Source organism: Osmerus eperlanus, chromosome 11 (genome assembly GCF_963692335.1).
Source record: "Osmerus eperlanus chromosome 11, fOsmEpe2.1, whole genome shotgun sequence".
Lineage (NCBI taxonomy): Eukaryota > Metazoa > Chordata > Actinopteri > Osmeriformes > Osmeridae > Osmerus > Osmerus eperlanus.
The window spans coordinates 12,746,548-12,758,699 of record NC_085028.1 but is presented as its reverse complement, the minus strand read 5'-3'; the positions used below and the strand labels follow the sequence as shown (position 1 = coordinate 12,758,699).

General features: G+C 44.8%; 1 protein-coding gene across 3 annotated transcripts in view; it reads left to right on the top strand.

Annotated features, from left to right (window-relative positions):
* The window catches only part of stard13b (StAR related lipid transfer domain containing 13b), a 41,483-nt gene that overhangs the window by 16,794 nt on the left and 12,537 nt on the right, over positions 1 to 12,152 (top strand). Inside the window, exon 1 of one of the 3 annotated variants that reach the window (XM_062472742.1) lies at positions 322 to 706. The exons of 1 other annotated variant lie outside the window; for it this stretch is intronic. In XM_062472742.1, the coding sequence (XP_062328726.1) occupies positions 583 to 706 (124 nt within the window). In that variant the 5' untranslated portion in view covers positions 322 to 582. Of the gene's footprint in view, positions 1 to 321; positions 707 to 4,172; positions 4,431 to 12,152 lie in introns of those variants that run through there. One more of the 3 variants, XM_062472741.1, reaches the window with a different exon arrangement.

The following is a 12,152-nucleotide window of genomic DNA, read 5'->3' as shown; positions in this document are numbered from 1 at the left end:
AACAAAGCAGAGATAAATGAGGGTTAGAATGATAGGATCTGTTCTTTAATGTAGAACTATTCATAAAGTGTGTGTAAAAATAAACCTCACTTTTTTAGAGTATTTTGACGTTTTCAATGAGAACCGATATTTGTATCGGTTTGTATTTTTAAAACTCAGACTCATACATTAAGGATTATAGTGTACGCTGTTTGAAATAGTGGGTGGGTGAGATGGTGCGGGGAGAGGGGGAAGTCGCGCTCTGGTCATGCTTTGGACTGTGGTGGTAACTTCAAACAAGCATCTGGTCAGAACTGTGACGCGGACAGTGGGTGTAGCACCGATAGGTCTGTATGTCTTCTTTCTGTATGAAAGAAGGTAAAAAAAAAATTGAAGTCGGTTTGCATTGAGCACAAATAACGGTGTAAAATAATAAGATGTATCTCTTCTTCGGAACAATGTACAACTTTACGACTTCAAGGTAACTCAGCCTGTGCACCAGGTGAAGAGGCAATACGGGACCAAACGAGTGACATTTGAAGAAGTAACGGATGTTGGTGGTTAGGAGGATTTCTTTTATTATGCCCATATCACGGATTTACAATGACAAGTAAACGGAAGTCTATGAAACTAAAGCTACGGAGATCTTTCAGTGAGCAGCTGCGGGACTCCACGTCGAAAGCTTGGGATTTACTATGGAAAAATGTCAGGGAACGACGACTTGCAGGTCGGTAACGAGTGGAAATGATTTTAATTATTGTTTTGGAATTTTTCGCACAGGTGAACGAGCAGACCAACTTGGCAGATCTAGAAAATCCTAATAAATGTTTCATTATTATTTGCTAAGTTTAATAATAACAGAATGCTCTGTCCAATGGTGTGACTTATTTGACCATATCGACATCCCTTCCTCCCCATCTGTATTGGCTCATACACAGACTGAGTTTAACTGGTTTTGTTTATACGTCACTTTGATTCAAAGACTAGTGTTTCTCTTTGCGTGAAATCACATCTTATTGTAATTATTATCCGGACGGTCCCCTTCAGAGTGTTTAAAATACCCTGCACGATTGGAAACTTTTGTGATCATAGTGTTTAGGTGTGTCCTTGTGTGGTTTTAAGAAGTGACTGGTTTCAATTCTGTATAGAATTATAACTTCAGATGTGAAGCTGAAAGTGGAACATGTGAGTGTCCTATTGGCAGCGTACCACTAGGTGTCAGTCAAATCACCATGCATACAAGCGATGCAGCCGTCAGCGGCATTTATGAGGGGCCGTTTAGGAAATAATTCAGACTGTCCTTACACAAACACATTTTCGAAAATTTTCGGAACCTTTAGTAGAAAATATTTTTTCAATATGTCAATAAGAAAATGCAAAACCTTTTTCGAAATAATTTTTAAACCTTTCAAAAGAGTAAAGAGTCCTCACCAATGATACAACTTAATTTTTTTATTTTGTACCTTTTCAAACTTTTTTTCAAAACTTTTTGAAAATATTTGTTCAACCTTAAAAAAAACCCAGAAATCACACATGAAGTGAAAGTAAATAATAGGAGGGGCCATTCAGGAAATAATTCAGACTGTCCTTACACAAACACATATGTAACACAAACACATACACATAAAACGTTCACACACATTCATACTCCTGAAAACTCCCATCCACATATGTGAAATGCTCGCAGACACATATGAAACACATTCACGTGCAGAAGATCAACTGATGGCATCCATAAGTGAAAGTATTAAAAAACCTGGACTCGTTGTCTACGCTGGTGGTTCAGGTTTGGAGGGGTCTGGGCTGCCGTCTGATAGAGGAATGTTTAACCCCTGGCACCCAGCAGAGATGCTCTACTAACTAGATTACAGACCTGAGGGACATGCAGCCAGCAAAATAGGTCAGACAAAGAAGACCTTGGATGTCAGCTGAATTGCTCATTCATAGTACACTACTGGGCAATACATGACTAAACACTGTAATGGAAGCCTTGATGGTTGCAGTCATCTGATGGTAGATCAGACCTCCCTCCTAGCTCTAACCCACCACAACCCCACCTCAATATGAGCAGACATGCCATTGCACATGACCACAATGGCATTTCTAACCACTATGCCTGTCTTGTTGGGTGTAATTAACATGAAAGCTCAGATATGAGATTAAACACGATTAGATTCAACTTTATTGTCATTGAGAAATGACAGTTAGCATCCAGCCAGAAGTGCAAATACATTTACATTACATTTATGCATTAAGCAGACACTTTTATCCAAAGCGACTTCCAAGAGAGAGCTTTACAAAAGTGCATAGGTCACTGATCATAACAACGAGATAGCCCCAAACATTGCGAGCAGCCAAAACATGAAGCACACATTGTGGAAAACCAAATAAGTGCCAAAGGGAAGAACCATAAGAGCATGCAGTTAAACAAGTTACAATTGAACAACATGAAACTCCCCACAAGAGTGCAAGAGTGTACCTGTAGAAAAAACAATCAACAGTAAAATATTTCACAGCGAGTACAAGAATTTGAAACCGTTACAACTAACCAACAAGAGCAACAAGTCTCTCAATACAAGTCATTGTGATCCTGGAGGAAACTAACATCAGGTCCAGCCAAGCATTCCTAAGTGCCGTTGTACTCCCGGAACAAGTGCGTCTTGAGCCTTTTCTTGAAGGTGGGAGTAGTAAATAGGAGTACCTTTAATAGTTTTTAGAAATAACAGCAGTTATTCGAGAACCATATGTTGTTACACATGATCATACGTGTGAGTGTGACGAGGATTCCTGTGCCCATGGAGCCGGGTAGCAGACTGTGAAAGCAGACATGTTTGAACAGGTCTGATAAGGCAAGGAACACTTCAAGGATGCTTAGCCACAGCTATTTCTCCCTGGCATGCCGCTCACAGACACACGCTGGAATGGATGTTGTTGTGTTGGTAAACAAACACTAAACTTTCTGGAAGATCTCATGGTGCTTTCACAATCCTGCTGTTTTCAAAGGCAAGAGATCACTGTGTGATCCCACTGCTGTTGGTTCAGTAAGTTGTAGCTCAACTTGAATAAAGTGCTCAGCATGGGAGGATTAGACACAGACAAATATCAAGAGATTAAATAATGCGCACAATGTCACCCCACCAGCTGCCATAACCTGCACCACCTGCACCAACAGCTTTGCCCAAAATACCCTTGACACTGGTCAGGGTGTGAGTGAAGGTCGTTAAAACCAGGAGGAGTCTAAGAAAAATTGCAGGGGGGGTTCTGAAGTGTGCGGTTGAATTGTGGTCTTTGTGTGTCCTAACCCAGTTAGGATTTTAACAGGCAGGAAGAAGTTTGACTTGGTAGCTTGCCCACTTGTACCCACTTGTACCCTATTCACATGTGTTGTGGTTTGTCTACACAGGCAGCCTGTGTGCTCAGACTAGGGTGACAGTTGAGTCGCTGGCTGTGACAGGCAGGGGTGGGTCTAGTTGTGTTGACTATGTTTCAGTTTGTAGACTAGTGTGTCCTGCTGTATATCACCCCATACTCACAACTGGGTACTAACTGTAACATGATACAGTTTCCCTGTATAGGGAGCATTGTAGGGGGTGCTTGGCCAAGTTCCTGTTTGCCTCCTCTGTGGCAAGGTAACGTGCCTTTATGTAGGTGTTTAGGTTCAAACCTTTTCTTCCAAAGGTGTCTGGCTTCCTGTGGAGTCCTGCTGGGTGTGGATGCTGGGCAGCAGGGATACACAGAGGGCTGTAGATGGCGGATGGGGGAGGGGGAGTGGGCTTACATTGGGGATGGGGAGCAGGGATTAGCATTCAGTCACATTGCAACTAGTCCCTCCCTCTCCCTCAGTACTTTACTCTTCCTAGTACGCTATTCCACTAACACTTCTCCTCAGTAAACTTGGCACCTCTGTGGAGGCCCACAGCACAGGGTTTGTTCCTGGGCAGGGCGGACCCTTAACTGCCCTCCTGCTCTGCTTACTTACTTCACAGGCATTCCACTGGTATTTATATTTCCCTCCAGACTAGGGGAAAGCTGACGAGCACTCGCACAGACTTTGGATTCAGCTCAGAAAGGTGGGCAGAGCTCCCAGTGCTGTCCTGTTATTGGCTGCTCCATGGTCACCTGACCTTGGGAGGTGGTGAAGGAGACTCCTCCCACTAGGCTCTACTGTCCTTCTCAGCTGACTGCGGGGCTTGTTGCGCCTGGATGTGAAGGCTTCTACTGGCTGGAGCGGGAAAGTATTTGTGTGAGAGTGTGTATCAGGGTTCCTATGTGGAGGGAGCCCAACGTTGTAGCCATGTACAGACAGCTTCCTGAGGCCTCTGAGTGTCTGGGTAGTATGACTCCAGAGACCCAGGATATCTACCTGAGACTGGACCACACCAGGAGGCGCTCCGGGTACAGGCTGGGCAGGATCATCGCCAGGCAGCAGCTCCTCAAGAGGATAGCTGGAGGTACAGTAGGGAGAGCTGTGTCCTGCTGGATGTTGAGCGCTTTAGTTCAGGTCGAAGCTTCTGTTATAACCCTTGCTCTCGTTCAGAAGTCCACTGTTGCTTAATGATACTCTTTCTTTGTGTGAGTCTTATCAAGGTGTGCCACATGTTAGATACAGGTACCAACCTTTGTTTATCATTTGATTTGTTTTTAACAGTTTAATTCAGTCATTTTTTAAAGGGATACATTTACAAAATTGACAGGCGCCTCTATTTCCAGCTTCGTGATTCTCTCTGTGGCCTTGTAGACTCATAACTAAGTATCAGGGTCTTAATAATGTCTTAGTCTGTGCACTCAGTTTCATTTGTTTTCTCTACTCAAATCACTACAGATAATGGTTATTAGTTTATTATGAGTACTGGTAGTATTAGTATGTAAACAGATACCCCAGCACACCATTTCTTGTCGCCCTGTCCCCAGTGTCTGGTAATTAGAGGTACATTGTGTACAACAGGGTGTGACCCCAGTGTGGCCAGACCCTCCCCTCAACTTTGTCCTCAGTTGTGTCTGAGTCTCACCTGGCCTGGAGGCTGGAGGCTTGAGAATTCTGCAAGGCTGGGGGATTCTGCAGGGCTAGGGCTGGAAGCTGGAGACTGGTGGCTGGAAGCTGGAGACTGGGGGATTCTACAGGACTGGAGGCACCAGTCACTCTGCATAACAACAGGAGGGATAAGGGCTCTGCTGCCATGTCCCTCCCACCTGCAGGTGTGGGGGCCCTGGAACCTGATCAAAGACTGGCCACAGCTGCCTCAGCAGCCAAGCTGGCCTCTCTTCACAGCCTAGCCTGCCAGAAGCAGAAGCTTTCACCTCAGCCCCTCTACCTGGCACGAGTCCGAGTGGGAACCTTGTCATCAGATGCCTTCTGTATCACAGGGGACTGAGACGACATCTCAGGCGAGTGTCTGCAGAGATAAAGGACACTAGAGTTATTGTTTGACTGATGTATCCAGACTTCCTGGAGCTCAGTGTAGGAATGCTTGTTACGCACAGAGATCTTGAAGATCAGGGCTTTTGAAGTCATGTGGTGAAGACTTTCACCAGACGTTTTTAGATCAAAGATGTCTGGTGTGTCAGAAGAAAAAAAACATTTAGGTCAGCTGGGATGACAACAGATGTCTGAAATGTGTAGTAGTTGTTATTATTATTCATTTTTTGAATACTTCCTCAAAATTCAAAGCTGTCTTGTTCTAAGCCGTGAGAACAACAGGTGTATATTCCAACCCTCACTTTGGAAGTCGGTGTTTTCTACTTGTGTAAAGATGTGGCTTAGTAATTATATGTTTTATTTGTGTTCAAGTGGATTGGTACTGGGTCTATACCAGGTCTGACTGGGGTCTATACCAGGTCTGACTGGGGTCTATACCAGGTCTGACTGGGGTCTATAACAGGTCTGACTGGGTCTGCTCCAGGTCTGACTAGGCTGGCTGTTGGCCCTGATGCACGCTGCAGTCCTGCATTCCAGTTGCTCTGCTGTGTTGACATAGCAGGCTGAAAGTGAGTGGGGGCCATAGGGACTGGGAGAGTAAGTCATGTATTGTTTCAGTCTGAATTCCAGGGAGGCTTGTAGGGTCTTAGTCATGTTTCCAATTTGATGGTATTTCAGTGACACCTAAGCTTTGTTTGGCTACTCATTCAGTCAATAAATTAAGCCAGTGGCAGTGAATAGGATAGGAAGCTACACTGCACATCATTCTGACACAAGAAATGATTCCCACAATTTCTAAGGTCCAATATCTGTAAAGGTTGTCACTGGAACTGGATATGTGTTCCAGGAAAGGGGCCTGTATGAGATGCAGAGAAATGTGTCTCCTTCCTGTGTGTGTGGCTAGGGGCTTGAACAGTATCGTCCATCTGTGTGGAGCTGCCTGCTGCAGAGGTCTAGGACTAGATCCATCTGGTAGATCTCCTCAGCCTGTAAACAAGGTCCATTTGGGCAGCAGACCCAAAGGATTCCAGCACCAGCTGCTCATTGGAAAAGGAAAGTTTCACACCCAGATTGAACTATGTAGACCCTCTGTGTCCATTTTGCTCTTTCTCACACACCCACATACATCTAAACAGTCGCACACTTGTTTGTCCACACGTGCTTGTACACAAAACCACCTCTGTGAGGAGTCAATGAGCTATTTATGCCTTTATGGAGAGGAAATTTCCTGCCAGATTCTTGACTTGCTATACTTAATACGTCACTGTTTTCTGAGTGGCTAAAGCTGTTTATGGTCTAAAGCCTCCAGGTTTCTATGGACAATAGCTATTGACAGTGCATGTTTTAAATACTCTTTAGAGCAGTCAGTGGCCACGCTAACCAGATGGGAACTAACTAATGTTTATATATTTACCCGGATGTTTGGTAGTGTAAAGTATATTTGTGGGGGGTAGTCCTTATATTTTTCAAAGCAATATTGAAAGTTTGTTTTCTCCCTAAATATTCATTGAAATATGTCTGTGCTGATGTAGCTAGTCACTATCTTATCGAAGCATGACTAAAGGCTCCCATGCTGACTCAGTGTGTCTCCTCATGTCTTAACTGAAGGAGGCTTGTGTTCTGGACAAAGGTCAGTGTACGGTCTGACCCCTCAGGAGGTTCACGGCTGTTTGACGTTGGTGTTGCCGGTTCCTGGACAGCTGACACTAGTCATTGCTAGGCAGCTGTGTGGTGCTGAATGAATTAATCTTTACCCTGAGATCCAAATAGTGCCCTAGGTGTTTGTTTGTCCTGACAAACTGTATCTGTATCACTATGTAATTCTAGTAATATTCCATTCTATTGCATCCTTTAGGCACAAGTATAGCGCTCTTAAGGGTTGTGCCAGATCTGTGTCCCCAGACCCCTTCAGTTTAACAGTAGAGGAAAGGAGGGGAAGAGCACTTAAACTTTCAAGAAGGCAAGCTCTCCCCTCCTCACCTCTCCTCACCTCCTCTCCTCTCCTTCAGCCCATGCTCGGAACCTGGAATCTAAAAGGGGTTTGCATTTTTCGCTCAGTCTTTTGATATGCTGTAATGTTAAATCCCTTTCCAAGGTGTGGGGTCTGGTTTGCCTACTTAAAACTACAGCTCAGAGCATTGAATTATTCATCAGTGGCGCCCTACAACTGCAGCTCTAACAATCCGCACGTGAAACAGCTCTAGAAGGCTCTTCATTTAAATGGGAAGGATTTGAAGTGTGTGCCCATAGAAAAAAGAGACACATCTTGTCACACAAAAAGTGACAAGATTTAATAAGATAATGCAGCAGATATGCTGTTATGGTATGTGTCCTTCTTTCTGACCTTCGCATGAAAGTAACAAACCTTCCCAGTGATGTAGGGCTGTGTACCGGGCTAGACTGGCCTTCCTTTTGACAGGAGTTCAGGCTCCTCTACCTAGAGTGACGAGAGAGAAGTTCCTATCCTGACAGCACTGCTGCTCCCACAACTAGCTGGCATGCTAACAGCTGACATGGACAGGGATAATCATTGACTGTATTGAAAGGGTAAATACCTTAGCTCCAATGTAATGGCAACAGAAAAGTCACAGATTAACAGAACATGCTGGAAAACTTTCCCTACTCACATATTCATTGCAGTCACCGAGTTCATATGGTGATCCCCCCCAAATCCCACTGCTGACTTGTTGCTGAGACTGTGTAGAACACAGGGATTATTGTGGTTTATCTCAATTGTCATGTATCTTTTGTTTATCTATTTGACAGAGGAAGCATTGTTCTTTTTTGACAAATAAAGGGTCTACATTATAAAGTTGACATAAAATCAAGGAGAGTGTGTACGTATACCCACTTCTTGAAATGGACTGCTATTGTTGATTGTTGAATTGTTGAATAGTTGAATTCAGAGCACCACTTCTGCCATGCTGTATTTTGACTCTTCGTCGCCCCCCTCTGGTTGAAATGTGTAAAGCACTTCACAAGTTGGGAAAACTGTCAAAAGAGGCAGAGCCTCTGAGCATTTAGTTGGACAACAAAACTTGATGAATACATCGATACCGTACAAATACAGTAGATAAGCCAATCAAATATGAATCTATCAAATAATTGTTTCGCTCCTCGTGTGTGTTTCATCTTCAAGTCTGCTCATTGGTTCAGGATTCACTTGCAGGAGTTTGAGCTTTCACATTATTTGACTCGTCAGTCAAAAATATTTGTCTATTAAACTGTTCTGAGCAGTGTTGCCCAACCTTAGTCTGAAAATCCATCTACATTGTAAAACTCCATACATCCACTCTGTAGCGTTATGATATAGTATGGCCATGTGGTTGTGACTGTAGCCTCTCCAGGAATTCCTGCTCTCTTCTTTGATGGAGCTAATTAGGCTTGGAGCTGCAGGTCCTTGGGGATGGGTCCCTGCCTTTGTTGTCCTGGCCCTGAGAGGGTTCTCACGGTAGGGGCCCTCGTTCTGAACCCCTCAGATACTGGCCTCCTCTCTACCCTCTGACTCTCTGAGACCATTCCCATGCTGTTTCCTCTGGGACCATGTCCAAATGAGTAGGAGCTATCTCTATCTCTCTTTCTCTGTCTCTCTCTCTCTCACACACACACACACACACACACTCACACACACACTCTCACACACACACACACACGCATTGTAGGATCAACAGACTAGTTCCCTCTGTGGGTTTCCTGTATCTTCCCTGTGTTGCCTCCATGTTTAACACAACTAAGACTATATACACAAACTTGTTGGCTTGTCTAAACCAGAAGGCTTCCTTGCCATGGTTTCATGTGGGAGCCAAGGCTTTAAAGAGGTGTTGATCTGTAAGTCTATGCTTTTCATGTCAAAGCAGTGATTGTAGGTCAGTTAGTGGTGTGTTTATCTGTAATACACATTGAAATCTTCCTCAAGGTGTGTCACGCAGCGAACATGGAAAACCTAATGACAGTGTTGGTGCATGCAATCACAGAGAAAGATGTACATCATACATGCCTGCATTATGACAGGGAGAAGAGGGGATACATGCACATCAAAGGACAACTAGAGGCAGAACAAAACACACGCACGCTGACAGACAGGCAGGCAAGCAGGTAAGCAGGCAGGCAGGCAAGCAAGCAGGCAGGCAGGCAAGCAAGCAGGCAGACAGGCAGGCAGGCAGGCAGGCAGGCAGGCAAGCAGGCAAGCAGGCAGGCAAGCAGGCAGGCAAGTAGGCAGGCAGACAAGTAGGCGGCCAGGCCAATATGAAAGTGTTTGTCTGGAAGGTTTCTCTGTGAGCCTGTGTCTGCATATGGAGCCAGCCCTGATGCCCACAGGGAAAGTACAGTATACACTAACTTCTTACTTTAGACTACCTCAGCACTCATACATGGTATGCTGTTATTTTAGAAAATACCGCTCAGGTCCATTTAATAAAACATGCCTTTGTCTTTAAGACCAAGACACACAGGCCTGTGGATGATGTTATCATTTTTCTGAGAAAGAAAACTTTTGAATCTAATGAGGGATAGCTTGCCCTTGATGCATGTCACTGTTATCCAAACCATTCATTCATCTGGCCTGGTTTGCTTATGTATTCTCAAACCAAAAGTACTTTATCTCTCCAACTAACAAAATGATTACTTTACAAAGCAGGGGATTTGGTCTTGAGGGACGGTGTGGGGGCTGGATAAGGTATGCCTTCATGAAATGAAAAGGAAATCTCCAAAAGACCAAGTTGATGTTTTTCTCACAAAAAAAGTAAATCCTTCATAAAGGCCTACAAGATGGTTGTCAAAACACTTTAGCAAGTGTGGGAAAATGGCTGCAGTCCAACGTCTGGAAGTGTTTATCTTGTGGGCCATAGCTTGTGTGTGACTGCTATATGGATCTGGCAGCATGGTCTGCTGATTGACTTCTGCTCTGTCTGGCCTTCTGGGAGGAAAGATGGAGGTGTGGGGGGCTCTGGAGATGGTAGAGGTGTTTCCTCTCCCTAGGTGCTCTGCTCTGAGGCCCCTCTTCCTGAGGCTTCGCTTACCCTGAAGGGCCATAATAAAAGGCATGTGTTGCAGTGTACTCTGGGGCTAGGGGGATCTGTTGGTTGGGGCGGTTGGGAAGGTTGGGGGGGGGGGGGGGGGGGTTCATCGTTGAGCTTTGGCATGGCCCCAGTATTTGTCCCATGACTGCTTCATTAAGCCCCATCCAAGGGATAAATTCAAGCGGGGGAACCTGGTTCATTATGAGGAAGCCCTTCAAGCAGTTCAATGTTTGGTTGTTTGTTTGTAGAAGGACATCAGTCATCATATCCTCTTTTTATGTAGCAAGTGAAACCATGTGGCTGTCTACTTTTTTAAACAACTCTACGTGATTTTCCTTCATTAAGGAAACGTTAACAACGGCAGCACAACCCCCAGTCCACAAGTAGCATAAGATTAGGAATATCCTCAAACTATCATTGTGGAGGTTATTGTGATGGTTCCTGCATCTATCAGCCTGGGTTTCCTGTTTCAGGAGTATTGCCCCAGGAGGGCAGTTGTTGCTAAATCTTGCTGACGAAGTGAAGTCTGGATCTGAGGCAGAGAGAGTCACAGAGAGAGTTAAAGGGTTATTACTCCTGAGATGAAAGCCTCTTCTCTCTGGGTGTCCTTCAGAGGCAAAGCCGAGTGTTACCACAGCTGTGTTGCTCTTGTTTGAATTCAATACAGGACCTTCAGAGACAAAAACACCGCAGATGTGACTTCTGACCCATCAGGCTTTGTCAGTGGTAAGCAACAGCAGCTTCGGTCAGCTTCAGAACTGCTCAGCTTGTCAAAACTTTTAGACAAGTGCCTCTCTTCTACTCACTGTCGACTAGAGAAATAAGGGTGCACTTGACATAATGTTGTTTGTTACGATTATGGTTCAGGTAAGACAAAAGATTTACCAGAGAAAGCAAAGATTATGGATCTTAGCATTGTAATTCAAAACTGTAGACTGATACCATGCTCTAATGGTTATAGAGATGTTTGTGAGCTCTTGTCCAAGCCTGTGCTGGGCTCCTTCATGTTGAACAACCTTCAGTTTGTATTCTGGACCAGGAGGAGTCCAAAAGCAATAGGCTGAGCTCTAATATCCTCTGCAGAGTGGAGCCTGCAGTCCAGTCCATGGCTGGCTCCACAGGCCCCGGGGACCCACTGGGATCTGTAGTTTGTCCCTCATTTGTGTTTCAGGAAATGTACCTTTGTTGTCTAGGCAACGCTCTTGCAGAGCTGACAAATGTCGAACCTGAATTTGGTGGTAAGAGGTTAGGGACCATGTTAGGGGTTAGGGACCATGTGGTTTCCTCAGGATGAAATGAGATTATGTGTGTGATTCAACACAAACTCTGTCTAATCTTCCCCACTGCTTCATCATGTGCCAACCACAAAAACATGAATGCAGTGGCAGTTACAAAGCGCTGTTATGGCCACTAATTGTGTTTCATCCTGGTCGCTGCTCTAAGACAGGCACCTTCAGTCCTTTGTCTCAAACCAGTGCCTGTAGTGTTGCGTTGACGTATGTAATAATGCTGTGAAGTGAAACGGAAGACATGTCGGCAGATTAGTGAGTGGCACCTCTTGTTAAATTCATGATTGTGGCACATTGTGCCATGGATGCTGCCCACTGGGACCCTGAAACACCTGGGGGGCTATGTTAATTAAAACCTGCTCCGGAAAATAGCATGGCTTTCTTCCCACGACATGACAAATGACCTGGGGCAGTCCAGTATTAATCCGCCATACGCTGCTTAGCCAGCGT